The sequence below is a fragment of the Cebus imitator genome, unplaced genomic scaffold, assembly GCF_001604975.1.
Source record: "Cebus imitator isolate Cc_AM_T3 unplaced genomic scaffold, Cebus_imitator-1.0 Scaffold9, whole genome shotgun sequence".
NCBI lineage: Eukaryota > Metazoa > Chordata > Mammalia > Primates > Cebidae > Cebus > Cebus imitator.
The window spans coordinates 6,571,714-6,594,499 of NW_016107324.1; the positions used below are offsets into that span (position 1 = coordinate 6,571,714).

The 22,786-nt window shown below is 38.1% G+C and overlaps 1 protein-coding gene across 27 annotated transcripts in view; it reads left to right on the forward strand.

Annotated features, from left to right (window-relative positions):
- ATP8B4 (ATPase phospholipid transporting 8B4 (putative)) overlaps positions 1-22,786 on the forward strand; it is a 419,806-nt gene that overhangs the window by 233,350 nt on the left and 163,670 nt on the right. For 8 of the 27 annotated variants that reach the window (XM_017543577.2, XM_017543639.2, XM_017543631.2 and 5 more), the window contains 3 exons: positions 6,388-6,526; positions 10,218-10,348; positions 12,132-13,590. In XM_017543577.2, coding sequence (XP_017399066.1) covers positions 6,388-6,526; positions 10,218-10,348; positions 12,132-12,413 — 552 coding nt within the window. In that variant the 3' untranslated portion in view covers positions 12,414-13,590. Of the gene's footprint in view, positions 1-6,387; positions 6,527-10,217; positions 10,349-12,131; positions 18,257-22,786 lie in introns of those variants that run through there. The other 19 variants (XR_005203098.1, XR_001829596.2, XM_017543680.2 and 16 more) reach the window with 14 other exon arrangements.

Below are 22,786 nucleotides of genomic sequence, written 5' to 3' on the forward strand. Positions count from 1 at the left end.
CCCCCTCCCCGCCCTGGGCAGCGCCACTTCCTCGCCAGCTGCGCCACAGTCCTCCCCCTCCCGGGCCACGTTGCCACAAGCATTTCTTACAGCACAATTATTACTGGGCTGTGAATAATTAGGCATGGTTGGGAAGCAGTGAAATGTAATCCTCATCATTGTAATGCAGACACAAAGTCATGTTCTTTAAAAGAGGAGGTGCTGCCTGTCACCCCTCAGTTGCTGGGAATCTCTTTGCTGTGTTACAGGGTTGAAGTTACCTATACCTTATTCACATACTCCCAGCCCATTGTTTTCTCCCCTACCTGATTTCTCTCTGCCCTCACTCCCAGTCTCACTCCCACCATTAATTCTGAGTGCTTCACAACCTAAAACAGCCAGGATATTGAGGGTAACTTTCTGGGCAGGAGGTTGAGGTAGAAAAGATCCAGACTAGAAATGGTAGCCTGGAAGCAGAATGAGTGAGACTGGACAGCAGTTTTCCAGTATCTGGCATGCTTTGTTTGCCATTGCATTCCTAACAGAAACTACAGTGCTAGACACAAATACACATTTTTTGAAAGAATGTAAGGGCAAAGGAATATGAGGAGAGAGGCTAAAATTGAGCAAAGGAAGTGAAAATAATTTGTTTGTGTTACCCAGCTATCCCTCAACTCTGTCTTAACCTAGATGACCAAAGCAGACCTGCCCTTGATAGCAGCTGTCAGAGACCTATATCATCACCACCATGAATGATTCCATGCATCATACTTACTCCTCGCGATGCCATTATGCAGTAAATATTATGGGCCCTTTTTAAGATAAAGTTCAGAGAGGTTAAACGACTTGCCTGAGGTAACACAATAAGTCTCAGAGCCAGGACTGGAACCTGATTCTGTCTAATTCCAGTATTACCTGGAACAAAGTCGATAGTAAAAGTAGTTAAAACACAAAATTTTCAAGAAATATGAGAGCAAACCTTACACTAATTATAAAGGAAATACCAGATACTGTGATAATTCCATTATCTCAGTTAATTATCGTTATCGTCCTATGAAATGTAAATACTGTTACCACCATTGAGAAAATAGATTTAGCAAGGTTAAGTTATATTTCAAGTCATACAAACAGTGGTAGGCCAGGATTTGAACAGAGGTTTTCTGACTCCAGATCCCCAGCTCCAAAGCCATGTGAACCTCCCTTCATTGTAAAGATAAGTAGAAGCTGTGGGCCTCCCCAGTCACATAGTAGCTACAGGGAATTCATGGTCCCCACCTCCCTCATTCATGTGCGATCACCCTTAGCTAGCATGGGAGACAAACTTAATAGATGACAAGCACATAGATGTTTCTTTTGATGGCAGAGTTTCAACTTGAGATTCCCAGTTTCTGTCATTTTAGTCTAATTCTTTGGGAAAATCACCACTTGTTTTTATTTCTAGGAAGCCCTGAAAATATCTATTTTACCATAGAGTTCTTAGACCCAAGTGTGTAAATGTTTGCAACCATGGAAGCTAGGCAATTTTGGCTTCAATCAAAAACTATAGTCTTAATATATAAAATAGTAACTTTCAAAAATTCTATGAATAAGCTCACTTTGACAGCAGCATTAATATCCTTTCCTCACTGTTTAAGCTTGACTTTTCATTGTGGTAACAACGTCTGTGAAATTTCCATGGTCTGTAATTACAGTTATAAATCTTATGTCCTGCTGACATTACAGACCAAATTTAAGTAGTTACTATTTAACAACAACAACAACAACAGTATTTTTCAATTATTGAATTACAAAATGCTCTTTTAAACATTTCAAAGATTACAAAAGTAGTTAAAATAAAATGAGCCATCTTCCTTTCACTCTCTTCTTTAATTGCTATAATGATGATTATAGCCTAAATCCTTCTATATTTTTCCTTTGCTTTGAGATGACACATTTCCACATATTTAACAAAAGGAGATAATAATTATGTATATTGTTCTGTAATACACTTTTTTTGCTTAACTAGACATTCTGGACAGCTTTCCAAATCAACACATTCAGATCTATCTTAATTGTTTTAATAGCTGTACAGAAATTCGTAATACGAATATATAATTATCATCCATTGATAAACATACAAGATGTTTCCATGTGTTTTTTTTTTTTTTTTTTAAAGCAATGCCACAATGCCACAATGCATATATTAGTACACATATTTTATATACTGTCAGATAGATTTCTAGAAATGAGACTTCTGGGGTTAAAACTCCTAATTTTTATGAGTCTGCTAGATAAAGAATGGTATTTCTCTGACTGCTGAGTCAGAGAGTATGTACATTTTCATAAAAATTGCCATAATATTTTCCCTGAAAAACTAGTAGTTCCAAATGACAGACACTGTAAAAATTTAAGCTAAAAAAAGAGGTTTATTAAAACATATTAGTTAGCTTCAGTGGAAACACCACTGTTATCACCTCTTACAGCTTGGCTCTGATCACACTGGGAATGGGATGCCAGAAGGTCAGTCACAGACTTCCAGAAGAGCCATCACCTTTGCCATGTTTGTCAAATGCTGAGAAAAGCGTATTAAAGTTTGCTGTTGTGATTATGATTTCTATTAAGTTTTCCTTGTTTTCAAAGTGTTTTTTACCTCATGTAATTTAAGCTATGTTCTTTGTCACATAATAGTTTCTGATTATTAATTTGTCTTTGTAGCTTTTATCTTTTCTCATAATAAAAGATTCTTAAGATTTATTTTATATATTAGTTTGCTTCTGTTGGTTTTTTTAGTTTGCATTTGCCTTATATATAATCTTGGCCAAATTCTTAATTTTTATTTATTTCTTGTCTCATTCTATTAGTTTTCCTTGATAAGAATGTTTAAGCTACTTATAACTTGTATTTTATCATGCTATATTAATATTATGATTACTTTTCTGTTTTTCAATTCCTGTTTTATATTTTTCCTTTTTTATACTGGGATGCACTAATTGTGATTTTAAAATATCCCACTTCTGACCAGGCATGGTGGTTCACGCCTGTAATCCCAGCACTTTGGGAGGCCAAGGCAGGTGGATCACCTGAGGTAAGAGTTCAAGACCAGCCTGGCCAACATGGCAAAACCCAGTCTCTACTAAAAATACAAAAAAAAAATTTAGCTGCGTATGGGCGTGGGTGCCTATAGTCCCAGCTACTCAGGAGGCTGAGGCAGGAGAATTGTTTGAAACTAGGAGGCAGAGGTAACAGTGAACCGAGACTGTGCTATTGTACTCCAGCCTAGGTGACAAGAGTGAGACTCTGTCTCAAAAAAAAAAAAAATCCCATTTATCATGAATAATGTACAAGCTTTACTAGTATATTCTTATTTTATTTCTCCTTATTTTCATAGTTATTTAAGTATGTATTTCCATATTGGCAGAATGGAATTCCATACATAATATGAAACTCTGTTATTCACCAAATGTTACACTATCTTGTTGTAAACCTTTCCTTATGCCTCTTCAATTAAACAGTTTTGGAAATGTTTTTATCTTTCTTATCCCTGTCTGTCTCTACTCCTATCCCCAACTCTTACATGTTAATTATTTAGAATTTAATTCCAGGATTTTATTAAATGCTCCTTTAACATATTTGCTTACTATCACCATTTTTTTCCAAATTGATACTGCCTCTCATACATTATAACTCATCTAGAACTAACTATACATTTACAAAAACCATTGCTTACCAACATTTTTATGCCCTGTCTCCTGCCATTTTGAGGCCTTTGTACTGTTTAAATTTTTATTTCATTGCAGAAATGTCCTTGAGTAATTTTTTCTGAAAGGATATTGAGATGTTATACTTTTAAGCTCAATGCTTTTTTTTTGCCTTTACATTTACATGCTATATTGGATAAGCATAAGATCCTTGAGTCAGAGCCTTTTTCTTTAGGAACTTTGTTGTTGCTTCACTATATAGTTATATTTCAACAATTTTGTGGTGTTTCACAGTTTTACTGTGATAGTTTGATGTTATGTTGATTCTCTTTCCTTCTCTGTATAAAAGGTTATGTCACCAGAATCTTGTTTCATTACTTTGGATAGGACCTAAAGGACCCTCTCAATCTGAAAATCTATGCTATTTGTTACCACTGAGCAGTTTTCTTTTGTCATTTCTTTCATTGTTACTTTTCTATTTATTCCTTTTTAGCTTTCTAAAATGCCATTATTTGTATATTCAGGTCACAGATCTGAGATCTGTGAAATTTGCTGTTCATGTCTCATCTTTTTGCAAATGGTTTCCATTTCTCTTAAGTTTTTCTTCTCTGTTGTGAGATAACATTTGTATTTGTTTTGTCCAGAATATTAATTTAGTTCTATTCAGTGACTATTCTTTGGTTTTGCTGTTGAATTTTTAAATTCAGAAATAGTGTGATTTTCTTTCAGATTTTTTTCTGTGACCTAATTGCATCTTCTTAAGGGGTCATATGATATTTTGTTGTTGTTGTAGTGCTTGTCTGTCTCTTCTATTACTTCTGCTTCAGTAGGAGCCACCTATTCTCACTCTTTCAGCTGAATCCTTTTAAAGGGGTTGTAATTTTTCTTTGCCTACTCTTACCCATACAGATCAGTCTATCATTTTCTCTTGAGAGTGTTAAACTAACAGGTGGTGGAAGGTAGAGTTGGAGATTTTGGTGAAATGTCTTGGCAGCTAACTGAACTGGAAAGCTGGCATGTGTTTGCTGAGTCATGGATGGCAGGGCTGTTTTCAGACCTCCTGAGGAGAGGAAAGGCTGTACTTTTATAAATTCTTTTGTGATATTGTGCTGTAGCTGGCCTAGAGTTAGAGCCTGAACAACATCATTTTATAAAAGAAAAAGCTGCTTTTTAAAATAAGTTGTAACAGCTGCCCCATTCTCCTCACAATAACTGCTAGCCTTGGCTACTGTAAATAAAACTGCTAGTTTGCTCTGCAAACTAGCCACTATGTAAAGCTGCTTACGTTTTCTTATCAGTAACTGCCAGAATTGCTAGCCTTTGCTTACCGGCAATTGCCAGACTAAGCAGCCCAAACTAATGCCATCCTGGCCCCTGCGACTTGTAATAAGTAACTAAGGCCTGTGATTTCCACCTTACCCAGATAATGTGTAAACAAATGTTTATCTTGACTTCTGTAAAACACTTAAGTAACAAACGGAATGACAAGAGTCACCTAGCCCTTAGAATATCCGGAGCCCTCGTCTCTGCCCAGGAGATGATTTACAGAATCCACTAGCCCTCAGAATGTCTGAAGCCTTTTCATCCCCATCCCCGCTCCTCACCCCCACTCCCAAGGTGGTTTTTCGGGTATAAAAAGTCTTGGCACCCTCCTTTCGACGCCACAGGTTGGAGAGACGTGAGTCCTCTGTGGTTGCCGGCATAATAAATGACCCTGCAATCTGGCATACTTTTGTCTTGGTGTTAATTTCTATGCTCGGTCCAGTACAACACTATAGTTCACATCAAAGGCTGCCAGCATCATTTTAATGGGGACACATTTTAAGGGACAGTAAACTACAGGTGGGAAGAGGAAGTATGTCTCCTGTTGAGAGGGATCTGTTTACTATGCAGATAGGCCCCCTTCAGGCAGATGAGAAACCTTTGGTCTTGCAAAAGACTACTAGAAATACAAACCTTCATTTGGACCTGGATCACTTGGGACCTATGAGATGCAAATAATGATACCAGAAAATAAAAAAAAAAGTACTTTTTTATTCTCTGAAGAATTCAAGTGTTCATATTTACCAGTGGCGTCCTTGATTCCCCAGTAGTACACCATTCTTCTAGCTGAGCTGCCACAACAAGTTACTAGGAGGAAGAAGAGCTGGTGACCATGGTCCCAGGCCATTGTAAATCCCAGTTTCTGAATTTTATGTCAAAATAAGGCTGAGGAATTTTCTTTGTTATCAATTGAGTAATTGAAGAGAAAGGATCATCAAAATGAGCTGGGATATTGGTGTAAAAAAGATGCATGTGTAAAAATCATACTGTGAAAATTTACTTGCAGAGTATGAAATATTGCATTTGTCCATACAGAAAGAATTTTTTTCCAATAGGAAAGTTTTGACAGACATTTGGAAAGTAACTTAAAAATTCTAAACCATTGTGCTTTCATATTTCTCACTTAAAAGAAGTTTAATGTGTTTTACATCTTACCTCCTGATTCTGACTCAACCTTGGCAGATATAATGGCTTGCATATAGAAGTTCTAAAGTCAATTTTCTACCAGAAATATAAAGTCAGATCAGTCCCCTGGGTGTGTTCAGAAAGTGGGCATGCCAGTGGTTGGCTTGAGAACTAGGCAGGTGCAACCTTCCTGCCACAGGGCAGTTCGGGGAAACATCACTAGTTAAAATGATGCTCTTTTAATCCTCAAAGACCTCCCATTTGCATTTGATTTTATTTACAGATAGCCTTGGATACCAGTTACTGGACTTTCATTAATCACGTCTTCATCTGGGGGAGCATTGCCATTTATTTCTCCATTTTATTTGCAATGCACAGTAATGGCATCTTTGGCATCTTCCCAAACCAGTTTCCATTTGTAGGTAAGTGAGTCATGTTGATTAGTAGGGCCTAGTGTCATGTTGCTGTTTACTTGTCTTATGATTTATTTTTTGTGTTGGGTAGAGCTGGGGATGATTAGTGATCATTTGTCCAGAAATTGATTCAGCCAGGCATCTGAAGGCTTCTGGGCTTAAAAGTTGCTCTAAAAGCTCACTCAGTTTCTGTTGTCTCTACTAGATGCAGAAGAATCACTGATAGTAGCTTACAGGTTCTTTACAGTTTACATGTAGTAGGCTGTCTCTTTGCAAATGAGAGGCATGGCACATACATTAGGGCAACCTGAAGACCTATCAAATGTTCATATATGGTAGAGAGAAGAAAAAGAAATACTAGACTCCCCTTTATGCCACATTATCACCAACGTCTGCCAAAATTCACCCATAGAACTTATTTGCATTTAGATAAGAATGAAACTGTGTATAATTTAGAGCCTTCTGAAAATTCCGGGACATTAATCCATAAGTGGCCTGAGGAATAGGCTTTGTAGTTAGACATTCAGGGTTCAAGCACCAGCTCCACCACCTAGCAAGCTTTGTAACTTTGAGGTAGTTTCTTCTTTCCACGTAAGAATATATAGAAATAAACAAAATCCTTTCTCCTATACTCTGTCAGCCATCAACACAGAAGACTTCTGTGACCTCTGATCACCAAGAAGTGGGGATTTCTTCCCACCAATAACCAATGAAGTGTTTCTGTAGAGGACCCTAGCTTGATGTTCTCCAATTCAATTCCAAGAATATCTACTTGGAGATAGTGTCAGATCCCACAGGTTGAGGGCTAGGTTCCTCACAACTGCCCACACATTTCTAATGCCACTGGCAAGCCACAGGATGTTTTACCTCTACTTCTGACCAGCTGACTACAAATTGGGGTTCCCACAACCCCCTCCTTGGGTTTGATTAATTTCTAGAGTGGCTCACAGAACTCAGGGAGACACATTTACTGGTTTATTATAAAGAATATTACAAAGGATACAGATAAAGAGAAGCATAGAGCTAGTGTGGGGGAAGAGGTGCAGAGCTTCTACGCCCTTTGCAGTCCTCCCACCCTCCAGGAACCTCTACATGTTCAGCTATCAGGGAACTCTTTGAACCCTGTTCTTTAAGGCTCTTATGGGGGCATTATTATATAAGCAAGATTGATAAAGTCATTGGCCATTGGTGATCAACTTAACCTTTAGTCTCTCTCCCCTTCCAGGAGATTAGAGGCTGGGCTGAAAGTCCCAATCCTCTAATCCTGCCTTAGTCTTTCTGATGGTCAGCCCTCATCCTGAAGGCGTTTAGGGTCTTCCAGCCAACAGTCAACTCATTAACATACAAAAACACACTTACCACTTTAAGGATTTCAAGGAGTTTTTTAAGTGTTTGCCAGAAAACAGAGAGAAAGACCAAACATACAGCTCACAGTATTATACTACACATTAATGTCTTCACTTATAAACTGAGGCTCTTATTAAGCCTTATTTTCATAGAAAATTTATGAGGATTAAAGGAAACAATACATATAAATCATTTAGTATGTACCTTGGCACATAGTACTTTTTAAATAAATGTTAATTGTGGTGATGGTGATTATTATTATTCATGAAAATGAGGCTTGATTCCTGGTTGGGAACATTGCAGAGGAATTTGAACATCAGATGAGCAGCAAAGGACTCCCTAAAATCTCTTAGAACCTTGAGATTCTATTATTCTACAAAGAGCATACTTCTGGTCTGTGTATAGAGTATACTATCATTGCACTCCACATTTCAAAATGATTCCCAGCAAAGGCCACTGAGCTTTATAAAAGAAGGCTATTAATATACTTTCTCAGAGGTTTTGAAATCTCTAGTGTGTGTGAAATAAGCTGCTAAGAGTGAAGTTTCCGAGTTCATCTAAACAAACTGGAAAAGAGAGATGTGTAGTGACCAACACATTCTTGAACTTAATCAGGCAAGAGTGAGATTTGTATCCACTAATTGAGGAAGTAAATTCTTAGAATGATTCATGTAGAAAGCAAAATAAGACCACAAGGACCAAAATAGAATTATAAGATTATAAGGTTACAAATTTACATTGATGCAAAGGCACCTGAAATTGTATTTAATTCCATTTAAATTCACACATGCCTTAAAAATGTTCCTCAACTTCTGCCTTTTCCTACATGTAAATGGAAATCTTTAAGTTGCACCACTCTTACTTAATATGTACTGGTAATACTTTGTTTACCAAAAGATTCCAACTATGTAGAGACATGTTGGATATGAGTAAGAATAAGCATATTAGGAAAGAAAGACACTAAAACTATTTTTGTTTTATTTTTTTAAGATCGTTTGCCAAATTGAAAAGTTCAGTGCATTGACTAGAACATTTCAAGTCCTAAGAGAGCACTGTAATGCATAATGAGATTAGAATGCCTTGACTGGAGAAAGTAATTTGTGTGGGGACGACTCTTTCCAGCTAAGCACATGCCATTTCATTAATTAATTACTGAGCTCCAATGAAATTTTTTAAAAGTTAGATCAACATTGGGGTTTCAGAAAAGAATTTCTTTTTCCTTACTAGCTAGCAGCAAATAGGAGTGTGGTTTCAAAGTGAAGCTTGTTTTCCCAGCCATGCCGGAGGGTACCAAACTTCAAGGAGCTCAAAGAGACATTTAATTTATTGAGTCAAGTTTGTTTCTGCCCATGGCTGAAGGCAGCTGGAATCAGCTGCCCTTGGGTAGGCAGATTCTACTCTTCAAAGCCAGAAAAAGCAGACATACAATTCAGTAGCCAAGCCCTCATACCCAAAGCCTATTTGAATGGTGGTAACATTTCAACACTGGGATAGGGGACCTGGATAATTGGAGGTATGATGCTAAATCTCTAGAAAATGAAGAGGGACAAAAGTTTATTTTGGTGATATAAGCAGGGTTGGCATCTTCCCACGAAGCTTGTCTGCCTGCCTTACTGACCCTTATTGCCTTGTTCAAACTCACATTGGGGTATGTGAGGTGTGAGTAAAAAGTAAGGAAACTGGCTGCAGGCTTGGAAATGAGTTTCACTGTCCCATTGCCCTAGCATGTTGGATGGATACATCAACAGTCTCCTGGTGAGGGGATGCTGTTTTCACAAACCCAGGAGCCTTCCTGATTCTGGAACTTCGAGTACCTCATAACCAAATGACATTAAACAGATAAGAAGTCCCTCTGAGGCAGGTTTTCTGAAGCCATTGCCTGGAATTTATAAGGCTGCTTCTGTAGTAGATAAAGCTTCCCTTTTATGACATAGCCAATCAGTGCAATCATTATTTGAGATCGTACCTACATGTGGAATGTTTTTTGTGTAGTTTTGATATGATAGTTTTAATTTAAGAGTCCATAAAGGTAAAGGGCACATGTGCCTTTTAAAAATAATGACTGCCTTGTAAGCACGGGAGCTTGATGCTGGAAGAGAGAATTGTGCTCCATGAGTAATACTGGACTGAGCCTGGGTGAGAGAATGCTTGGCTCAGGCTGGTAATCTTGAAGTGGTAAGGCCACTAAGCAGTTCCTGAGGGTGATCTTAGCATTTCTGTCTTCTTATCATCGTGGTGACATTAGGTGATCCAAATCTCACCATTTCAAAAAAGACTTTATAGGAACAAAGAACCTATTTATTAATAATTCAGTCCTACTTATAACCACAGTGTATATTTTCTTTAATGACAGGTAATGCACGACATTCCCTGACCCAGAAGTGCATCTGGCTTGTAATTCTCTTAACAACAGTGGCTTCAGTTATGCCAGTGGTGGCATTCAGATTTTTGAAGGTGGATTTATACCCAACCCTGAGTGATCAGGTATCTCACAGTGCTGATGAATTCTTGAAGTCTGGTTTTTGGCTCTTGAAATGGTGTCCTTTTCTGCCTGATTGGAAGCTCAGAGATGGGCTAATGAAATTGTCACAAGCAGACACCTACTGGTACATGAGATCACATCAGGATAGATGGGACTGCCCACATATTGAATGTACTAGTCCTTAGTGCCAATGAAGAGAGAAGCATTAATACTAAATGTGATGGGGAGTCACAAATTAAAAGTTAAACTGAGTATTTTTAAAAGCTGACTTTTAAAAAGAAGCTCACAGGCATCATTTTGGATAATTTTTCCAAGGGAAAGGCATGTTGTAGGAAAAGATTGATTTTAGGGTAAGTACAGAAACAATAAAAAGGTGACAAGCATGACACGAGTCAAAGGGGCTTAACATTTTTGTAGAAATCTAGTAGCAGATTCAGAAACATGAGTGAGATGTTACCTTCCGAACAGATTAAGAAGGGGAAGAGCAACACGATGGGTAGATTAGAAATATAACTTGGAAGGAAAACAGGAAGAACAGGTTATAGAAATTCCTTAATTGGAAAATTAACAGAATATATATATATTTCAGAATTTCATGGGAAGAGGAGTATAAGTAGACAATGTCAAGTTTCGTCGGGGCTAACGATCAGGACTAGGTTAGGTTGACCTAATGTGATCTAAGTAAGACAATGCCAAGTTAGGTCAGCACTAACCTGACCTAATGTGAGAAGGAGAAAGAAAGGGAGATAAACATTCCTAGCCATCTAATAAAAAGAGGGAGCAAGCTGCTGTGGTGACGGGGACCAGGCCAGTGATGCTGAGAGAGACTGAAGTAGATATATATATATTTTTAATCATGATGTCTCTGACATATTGGGACCCAGGCCAGTGATGCTGAGAGAGACTGAAGTAGATATATATATATTTTTAATCATGATGTCTCTGACATATTGGGACCAAAGTGTAAAAATATTTCTTCTGGAAAAATTCAGAGTCCCTTGTCATATGTGTCCTCTCTATTTGCATCTCCAAGCTCATTCTGATATAAACCCAGAAAATGGTGGATGAGTAAAGGAAGAAAGGGTGTGCTCGTTTTTCCTATAAGTCCGATTATGATGTTCTGCTTGTTGGCTTTCTCCTGACACAAAAGTCAGAATCCAAGTGATTTGCCAAACCAGAGAACAGCGTCGCTTACAACAAACCTTAGGTCTTTTTTTCCTTAACTTTACAGGAAAATGAAAGAGTTGTTGGAAACCTACAATAATCTGGAACATTTAGAAAGGCCATACAAACCTAAAATAAATCAAAACCCTGGAAATCTGATGATACTTTGACCTACCACAAGAGTTGAATATTTCTGACTCGTTTTCTAAATTTTCTTCTAGTCCAGTTATTGACTACTGTTCAATACAGAGAACCTCTAAAGAGAGGAAAAAGGCTGGTTTTTGGAGAATGAAGTTATAAATTATTATGCTGACTTTGGGTGGTAAATGTGAGAAAATCTTTCTATACAAAAGCATCTCTTATACATTGAAGATATATGAGAGACAATAATGAAATTTGCCTGATATTTCTTAATTACTGAAGTTTCTTGATAGAAATAAAAATGGACCAGTGTCAAGTGTCATCTTTTGGGTGGAAAATTTCTTAGTTTTTAGGTTTAAAACTTCCTTTTGCATTGTTGTTTTTACTAAAAAATAAAAGGCTTTCACTTTACAAAGTGGTCCAGGGCCTGGAGTCTGTCATTTGGATGCATCATCTCACTTTGGGTCTGTTTCTCTCCAGATCCGCCAGTGGCAGAAGGCTCAAAAGAAGGCAAAGCCTCTAAGAAGCCGAAGGACTCGGACCCGCCGGTCAAGCTCAAGAAGGTCTGGATATGCTTTTGCTCACCAAGAGGGCTATGGAGAGCTTATCACATCTGGAAAAAATATGCGAGCTAAAATTCCACCCCCAACATCAGGGCTGGAAAAGACACATTATAACAGCACTAGCTGGATTGAAAATTTATGTAAGAAAACCACAGACACAGTGAGCAGCATTAGCCAGGATAAAACAGTGAAGCTGTGAGTCAAGATGAATTTAAACCACATAGTTATCTTTTAACTTCAGGTGGAGCTGAAATTCCACTGGCTCCAGAGTTTGGGATTTGAGGCTAGAGGTGGGGCAGGCAGATTGCCTCACTTAACTTTAATCTGCCGCAGACAGCTGCCAGTGCCCATCAAACAGCAGCGTACGCAATGGAAAACCAGGCCAGTGGTCACTGTCTAGTTTGTGATTTGGTGGACAAAACACCCACTGTTACAAGTACAGATGTTTTTAAAAAATCAACCTAGATACCAGTTGTCCTAAACTTTAGAATCTTACTTATGGAGAAAACCTTGCAAAGCTGCATATACATTGAGTGGATCCTCAGGTGGGTAAAAGGGTGCATTTTAAAGATATATATCCAAGCTGAAAAGCATGCCTATTGACAGATAAACATGTATATGTAAGATCTGCCTTTCCCATACTTTTAAGATTTAAAGGTACTATGGTGCTTTCAGACTGGGTTGCATGTCACTCTTTGGTCTGGATATCTACCAGTCTGTTCAGCCAGAACAACAAATGGCTTTCATCCCTGAAGATAACAAAGTTATTTTTGTGTTTGTTATGTTTGTGTTTCTCTTTTTTCTACCAGTCTAGGGACAAAGAAGAATGAACATCTTTGCAGCAGGATAGGCTGGTAATTTGATCAAATTTATTCAAAAAGCTCTCAGACTGTGTCACGTAGGGATATGCTCATGAAATATCAGAGAGGCTCACCACTAAGTATTCTAAATACTTTTCAGTGGCTTTTCTAACAACCTCAGTAGTAATTTGCTGAGCATCATCCAAACCATTAACAGAATCAGCAAAACACTGTAATTTCACACATTAATGATAATATTCCATATAGTCTATGGGCAAATATTTTCAACATTTCTAATTTTTAAAGTTTCAGAATTGAAGCCAAACAAATTAATAAATAATTATTTTAATTAGTATTTAAAAACTCAGATTTGGATCATTTAAAGTTAGTTGCTTTTGATACTCAGCTGTTGTGTTTTTAATTCAAACATGTAATAGACGTATGTAGGTAAGGTTGATATTTTTGGAGATGTTTCAGCTCAAATTTTCAGTCCACATATGAAAATTTGATTCAGGCATATTTGTGTGAAAACCTCAGCTCTGTCACTTCTTCCCTCTATAAACTTGGGCAATAATGTGCCTTCTCTGAGACTCAGTTTCTTTCTCTGTAAAATGAGGACATACTACCTACCTCACATGGTTGTTTGATGATTGTCAAAGCACAAATTATGAAATTATTAAAAATGTAATTCTTTCATAAACAGGTGAATTAAGTTCCAGTTAACATCAGTATAACAGAGCAGTTGGAAGAGAATATGAAAAAACTTGAATTTCATCAGTGGGGAAGGCTTTGATGAAATGAAATTGCCAGTAGGATATAAAACTGGTTAGTATCCTACAGGGAAATAAAATGATAACCTAGAAGATACATTTCTCTACCAGAAAGCAAAAATAAAGCATCATGTCTTAATGGTTTAATGCAAATCAACTTTTAACTCTAGAGTCCTTAATCTGGTCCCTACTAAATTGTTGGACAGATAAAGTTACATTTCCTAAGAGAGTTAGGTGACACTTGATGGGTAAGGAGGTAATGTGATATTTATAGGTCACAATTTTTTAAAACCTAAATTTCCAAGTCTGCGATAATTTTTTCTAAATGGGATCAAAATGGCATATGTGTAAGAGAGTCAAATGCAGTCCTTTACCATAGTAACTGCCTATGGACATTCCCTTTCCCCTACATGCCTGCCTACACTTAAACAGATGTTTTTAGTGTCTAATTTGTCATTAGTTTCACCATGTTTGCTCACTTTTTGTAATATTTTTGCAATATTTGAAAACTTTCAGTAAATGTTTTGGCACTGTTGGTATTTGATGTTTTATCTCTTCTTCATGGGAAATTCATTGGGGAGATTTTTGTTACATTAGTCCACTGATTTTTTTTCCTCTCCTTTACATGCTGGGGAAAATGTACTCATTCTTAGAATCTGAGTCTAGAATAAAATGAAACAACTGGACCTATGTGTAAGGGATAGGAAGGATTAGAAATGGTCTAATTTTGCAAATCCAGTTTAAATTAAAGAAGGCTGTTTATAAACAAATAATGCGGATAATTGTGAGAGAAACACATTATTAGCTTACTTTGGCTCCATCAGATCCAAATAAACCCACACACCCATTACAAGGTCATTCAATTACAAGTGCCAGGGATTATTTTGAACATGAAGATGAAAAGTCTGAGGGATGAGTAGTGATGGCGAGGGCACTGGGGAATAATAAAATTTTAATTTTACATAAATGTTATCAAATTATTTGTAAAGAAAAACTTTTTTTCTAGATTCGAGATTTAAACTGATAATTTTGGGTTTTTAAAATCTCAGCCCAAGTTTTGAGCTATTACAGGCAATTGCAAATTGTGTTTCCCTGATTTAGTTCTGCTATCTTTGGCTCTCTCCTCTGCCTCCAAATGTGTATACCTATGGAGGAAAGAAAGAGAGAGACAGAGGAAGAAAGTAAGACAGATAAAGCAAGAGAGAGAAAAAAGTAATGGAGTAAAGGATAGAGGAAGGGAGAAAAGAGTTTCCAGTTATATGTTTTTTGATATAATGTGACTCTGAGAAATAAATTTAATCCCTCAAAGAAAAATATGGATTATATTCAACCCTTGAATAGTAAAATTTCCTTCACATCTTGTGTGAGAACAAGTAAATCTTACCAGAATGGGGGCCAGGAGCTCCGGCTTCCTGTCACAGTGATGGTACTGATTTGTTTGAGCTGCCACCTGACTTCTCCAGGCCTTGGTGTCTTCGTCCATTGATAGAGAAATTGGGACAGGATGGTCTTAAAGACCTTTTCTCATTTGCACAATTTGTGAGCTGTTCTTGCCAGTTTTGTCTGTTTGTATTTGCAGTTGTCTTTGTTAGAGAGAGAGAGGTTGATCGATTGATAGATGGGGGGAGAGAGAGAGACAGATAGAAGAAACTGAATTGGATGTTCTTTTGAGGGCAGGGCCTGGCTCTTCAGGCTCCTGTACTGGTTGGTATTTCTCTAGAGTAGCCTCTGATGCACTGGTGTCTCTGGTTTTTCTCTCAGCTCACCACAGAGGTGCTAAACCCTGTGGTGGCATTTTACCTGGGTCAGTTGAATGCTTAGTTTCTTGCTAAAGATTCATGAAGTCTTTACATCCTTCTTTCCTCTGTCATCATTTTGAGCATCAAAAAAGTATACAGATGTGAAAATAAGATACTCATGTCCAGTTAAGAAGAGGATCATTTAAAAGTCCTCCCTGCCTTAAATCTGGGCTTAGAGGAGATTCTTTGAGCCTCTTTTCTCTTGGGATCCACGTTTAAGCAACAGAGCTTAAACAATTTTCTTTGCAGTTATAGAGCACTTTGTAGTTTGTGGAAACTGTATTGTGTTGGTGCAGATTTAAAGTGTGCAGATTTAGGGAAGAAGTGCAAACAACTGTAAAACTGTTCAGAAATATGTGTTTCAGATGTTCTTTTAACTTTCAGTGCAAATAAGAAAAATCTCTTCCCTTCCTTTCTTTCCTTCAGCGTTTAGTGACGTTAGGCAGGTGTGGAAGGCAGACAATGGAAATAAAAATATCTCAAATAATTTCTGAACAGTCACTAGGAAATCTAATCAGAAAAGCTGTACTTCTGATTTTTATGGTAAGAAATTGGATTACTCTGTTAGTGTGTGCATGAAATGCCTCAAGATTGATATGATCTAATTATCTCAGTTATATGACTCAGAATTATTATTTTATATTACAAAGAGTAGGCACAAAGTTAAGAGTGGAAGAATCCAGGAATAATGATGACTTACAGACTTTGTGATGGGATTTTGCAGGCCATGGGTCAGATAACCATGTGGGGGTCAAAATTTTTCCAATTTTTACATTAACATCTGGTATTAAATGTCTGCAGTTTGCTCTACTGCGTCACATCTCATTCCTTGGTGAGGAATCATAAGCTTTTGCAATTCTCTAACCTAAGCCTTCAGCTGAACTGCCTGGAAGCTGGAAATAAATGGCCCACGCATTACCAAATGCTTATTGCAAAAGATTTGGAGAGCCTTGCTGGGCTAATCTGTAGTTTGGGGCTAGGACTTAACCCTATCTGTCCTTGAATTTCAAAACTTCCTGGCCGGTCTATTCCTGTAACTGGTGCAGAATGCAGATCAGCTTGGAGCTGCGTACATAACATCCAAATTTCAAGAAATGATAATGATTAGTTAGCCAGAAATCTCTGGCTATCTCAATTCAGATTCCCATAAGGCTTATAAGGGGCAAGTTCAAATTTTTAATAAACTGCAGCCCTCGACTTACACAGAAAATTCTTACTGGAGCAGGATGTGTGGAGAGATGGGAAATAAAGTAATGATCAAAAAGAAATCTAGTTGTTTCACCCCTTGTCATAAATGTTTCTATACTCTTTGCCTTCTTCTAGGTAAATGTGAGTAATGATTAGAAGGCCTTTTTAACAGTTGATAGTATTCCTTCTCATTCCCTTCCTGTCTCTGCTCACTTCATTGTACTGTAGAGGTATATAAGTATGAGATAATGCACAAAGATTGGACAGAAATTATACTGACCCCAAAACATCCTCAGAAAAGGTTTTGAATAAAATTCCTGTTACTGAATTTCTTGAGATGATTTCACTTTCATTAAATGAACATTGAAACAGAATAAATTAAGTTGGGATTATGATTAGTGACTGGGGGGAGATATTAAGCTTATTTAACAATCTGTTTGACAGGGACATTAAGAATGAACATGGGCCATCAATGACCATTCCTAATGGCAGCTGGCTCTCTGACCTGTTTAGACCACAAGATAAGTCACATTTGAAACTGTACCTATTTTTCTTTACAAGGTACCTATTTGGTCTAAACTAGATAAAAACAATAAGATTTTTTTTTAACCCAAATAACCCACAAAATATTATAGGGCAAGTCAAAATATTTTCCTGGTATTATTTTGCTGTGGTAACTAATAGTTTTCTGAAGCTACAAGATGATGTGTTTTGAACAACAGGAATAATTTCTAACTGCATAATATTATTGACAAAATATCTTTAGGTATTGTCAATAGTTTTTTTGTCACAATGAAGACTGACATTTTTTATTCAAATATTTTTAAAAATATATATTTTACAAATTAAATAGTTGTGGTTCATAAGTTTGGCTTAAATTTTTAGGAGTAGACAAGATTGCTATAATTATCTTTTTGATTGATAGACAGGACTTTGCTTTATGGTTCCATTTCTTCCTCAACATTCTCATGTATGGCTCACACATAGCTTACATCTGTTAGACATCTCAGATGAAATGGGCTAACAAATTTAGTTCTACTGGATGAAATTTAAAATTAATAAGTAAATCAATCACTTAATAGAACACTGAGTGTGGAGAGGCCACAGTACAAGATAAATAAGAAACAGTTTCTTTGACTTGTCTTCGGAGAGGTCCTAATCCAGTAACTTTCAATGATGGATTATGCATACCATGGTTCATGGAATCTAAAATGCCACTTTGTAAATGATGCACCATTAATTTATGTACCACTTGAAAACCAGAAGAATATTGCCGCTTAGATTTGCAAAGATGCCATTGGATGTAAGATTTATTTCTAATTTCAGAGATATTAAATTATGAAATCTGGTAAATATTGGATTGCAGGAAGTTGAAAACTGATGAAAAAATAAAGATAGTTCATGGCAACTACTTTTTAAAGATGCTTGAAGGGAATAATAGTTTTAATAGTTACTAGGGGATGAGGAATTTTTTTTTTTTTTTTTGGAAAAAAAGTGAACACCATGAGCTCTTTTTGCAGGTGAAGGGAAAGCAGAGCCTGGAAAGGCAGGAACAGACTGGGTACTGTCTCAGGGAAATGTTTCAGAGGGTCTCTTCACAGACCATTCACAATGCCAAGACAATGAGGGTGCTGCTGTACTTTGCCTGGGCAGATGTGTTCCCTGAGAAGCCCACAGAGAGGATAAATAATGTCTGGACCAGCTCCCCAGGACCTCACGGGACTTGCCCAGTGTTGAGAGAGCACCACTTCCTTCTTAGAACCAAGTCTATGGCATTCCTTGGATTTAATTGGTATCATTCTGTCAAGTTAATCAGTTTACTTGTGTCTTATATTCTGCTGTAGCATCCTCACAAAAACGAATGAGAAAGTTACTAATTGATTGATTCTTTTATTTTATAGAACAATGCAGTGCAGTGTGGTGATTTTTAGTCTGGGCTCTGGGGTTCAGTCTGGGCTTAGCTATCAGATGGGAATAGTAATCTTTCCTACCAGAGATGGCTTCTGTAATGATCACATGAGATATTTGTTGCAAAACACTGCCATATGCCTGGCTCATAGAAAAAGATGAATAAATATAAGCTGTTTTTACAAGAAGAGCAACCACAGGTTTATACCCCAGAGGGCTGCATTTCACTTGTTCCAGGGAGATTAAACAGGTCTTTGTTTTGAAAATTTTGGCTTAGGGAGGCTAGATAGAGATGCGTGTTTAGAGACAAGAAGGATTCTGGGTGTTAAAGAGAAGCCTCAGTGATTGACTGCTGAAAAGATCTGGATTTCTCAAACCTGAGGGATAAAGGGTAGTACATTATACTAAACAGCAGAGATCCTAATTCCACTTGCCCCCCAAACCCCATCTTTAGTACCCTAAGGGTGGCAGGTGGTGGGACATCTGGATGTCTGGGGTGTGATCAGTAAGTCCCAAGGCCTTCCAAGCAATGACTTCTTTATTAGTCCTTTCTCAGGCTTCTGTAAAGAACTACCTGAGACTGGATGATTTATAAAGAAAAGAAGTTTAATTGACTCACAGTCCCACAGGCTGTACAGGATGTATCACTGTAAGTTTCTCAGGAAACTTACAAACATGGCAGAAGGCAAAGGGGAAACAACCACTTCTTCACATGGTGGCAGGAGAAAGAGACCAAGTGAGGGGGGAAGTGCCCACTTTTAAACCATCAGATTTGAGAACTCACTATCATGAGAACAGCATGGAGGAAATCTGCCCCCACCATCCAGTCACCTCTCACCAGGTCCCTCCCCCAACATTGGAAATCACAATCCAACATGAGATTTGGGTGGGGACACAGAGCCAAACCATATCTGCTTCTGTCCCCAGTAGCTTATCCTCTCACTAGCAGAGTAGGAAGGGTGACTGTGTTCTGACATGGAAAGCCAGATGTCAACAGTGGCAACACAGGGGCCCTGAAAATAATGACACATTAGGGACTCTACTAGGCCGTTCTTGCACTTCTGTAAAGAAATACCCGAGACTGGGCAATTTATAAGAAAAGAGATTTAATTGGCCCATTGTTCTGCAGGCTGTACAGTAAGCATGCCAGCATCTGCTTCTGGGGAGGCCTCAGGAAGCTTCCAGTCATGGCGGAGGTGAATGGGGAGCAGTCACATTACATGGGGAAAGCAGGAGTAAGGAAGAGTGAGTGGGGAAGATGCCACACACTTTGAACAACCAGATTTCCTCTGAATTTATCACCAAGGGGATGGCCTAAGCCGTTCATGAAAGGCCCACCTCCATGATCCAAACACCTCCCACCAGGCCCCTCCTCCAACACTGAGGATCACATTTCAACATTGGATTTTCTCAGGGACAAATATCCCAACTGTATCAGCACGAAGGACCAAGCACTTCTCTGTTTCTTGGGACTAGGTAAAACCTGAAATTTTTATAAGCTCCTAGGAGATGGGATGGAGAGACTGGAGGTTCAGAGCCAGTCTAATTTGATAAGAAAAGCTAAAATAATTTGATATTTCTTACATCTCAGTTCTGTAGAACAAATTCATACCCATTTTGCAATTCTTTCACTTGATATTTTGTGTAACAGTCATGGTCATCAGCTCATTCTGAGTAGGAGTGCTAATGAAGTATGTGTGTCTGTCAAGTCCAGACTGCACTCCACCCTTTATCTCCCCTTCATCTTCACCCCACAGTTCTTCCTCCTGTTCCCCACACTGTAGTGTTGTTCCTTAATTCATCCACCCAATAGGCTAAAATACAGGATATCAGGCCCAGGCCCCTAACGACTATTGTAGACTGGATACACATTCTTATCAACTCCCGTTACCATGGGCTTTTTCTCTGATCCTCTGGTAAGTGGCCTGGGACCTTCTCTAAAATATCATCATAAATCAGCCAGAGCTGGGGAGGTATCACCACAAAATGAGAAAGTAGATGAACAGAGTACCTTCTCCACATCCTTATCTGGAGTGGCTCAAAGAGGAACTATGCTCCTCTGAGTATCTTGATGACTGACACAGGATTGTAAGGCAAGTGATCTGTCTTTGGCAGCCTCCTTAGCTCCAATCTCATCTTACGACCTAACACGCCCTTCCCCATCTACGTTACTCTTCTAAATCTGCCTCAGTTACCTGCTGTAACCCCTTTAAAATTGTTCCAGGTGATTCTCCTGCTTTTGCACAGGAGACCATGTACATACTTTAAACTTGATGTAGGAACTTCCTTCAGAATAAGCCTGCAGATGGCATTCAGTGCAGATGTTCCCAATGATGTGGTGCGGTGCTCATGAGCTCAAGGAAACCAACTCCCTTATCAAACAGCCCCATTGGTAAGCAATCTCCTTCTCCTTTTGGCCTGAGGTCTGTTTCCCCATTATCAGCATGCATTGTTTGCTTTTGCCCTTGCAAAAGAGACTAAATAAGTGTCTCTCATGTGACAGCTCCTCAAATATTTGAAAATAGTTATTCTATCCTTTCTTTGAGTCAAATAGCAGCTTTCGTTGATTGTCTGTAGTCTAGATAGTGTGAGTTGGAATAGTTCCTGACCTCAAAAATGTTTTGATCTTCCTTGGGGACCTTGTTTAGATTTGGGAAGGAGTACCTGGAGGCTGAAAAAATATGGAAAGATAGAAACTGAGGAAAAGGTGGTGGTGGGAGAATAGTTTCCAAAGAATGGCAAACTGACATCCAAATAGTCAAGGGGGTTTCTCTAACACCACTGCTTAGTGTGGGATAGTCCTGAGTGTCCTTGGCATAAAAGAATTGATGAGAACAAAATCCAGCAACAAAACAAAAAAATGTTCTTATAGTAGAAGGAGAGACTTGAACATCATGGGGAGTTATGAAACGGGAATATTTGAGAGAAAGTCATGGGACAGATTGAGTTGTAGGAAAAAAGTGAAACAGCATTTACACTCTGTATAGTTTGACCTCCTAGGAGAAGGAGGGAAAGGAAAAGGAAGGAATATGGCTGTCACTTTAGAAAGTCCATTGGTTCCCTGTGGGACTGTTAGCAAATATTTCTTCTCTAAGCGCATTTCCCCACCTGGAAAATGGGGATCATTGGATGTTCCTTGAAGGATTGTGAGGATTACTGAGTGCTGGGTATTGTGTTAAGCCTCATAATAATTAGCTCATTCAATGCAATTTTCACAGCAACCCAGTGAGGTAGGCACCATTGTTTCCCCCATTTTAAAGTGAAAGAATCAAACCCTAGGGAAGTTAAGTAACTTTCTCAGAGATGTGTAATGGAAGAGCTGGGATTCAAACCCCAGGAATGGCTTGTGCTCTTAACCCAGTGCTATGTCTCATTGACACTTAGGTCATGGATTCAGTCTTTTTTTTTTTTAATTTCAACTTTTATTTTAGATTCAGGTGGTACATGTACAGATTTGTTACATGGGTATATTGTATCATGCTGAGGTTGGGGATATGAATGATCCTGTCATCCAGGAAGTGAGCATAGTACCCAATAGTTAGTTTTTCAACACTTGCTTCCTTCCCCTAGTAGTCCTCAGTGTCTATTTTTGACCATTTTTATGTCCATGAGTACCTAGTGTCTAGCTCCCACATATAATGGAGAAAATGAGGAATTTGGTTTTCTGTTCCTGCATTAATTTGCTTAGGATAATGGCCTCCAGCTGCATCCATGTTGCTTCAAAGAACAGGATTTTCTTTCTTTTTATGGCTATGTTGGATTCCATGGTGTGTATGTACCACATTTTCTTCAGCCAATCCACCCTTGATAGATTGGCACGTAGGTTGATTCCATGTCTTTGCTATTGGGAATAATTCTGTGATAAACATACAAGTGTGTGTATATTTTTGGTAGAATGATTTATTTTGTGTATATACCCAATAATGGGGTTTCTGAGTTGAATGATAGTTCTAAGTTCTTTGAGAAACCTCCGAAGTGCTTCCACAGTGGCCGAACTAATTTATATTCCCACCAGCAGTATAAGTTTATCCTTTTCTCCATAGCCCTGCCAGCGTTTGTTGTTTTTAGACATTTTAATAATAGCCGTTCTGACTGGTATGTGATGGT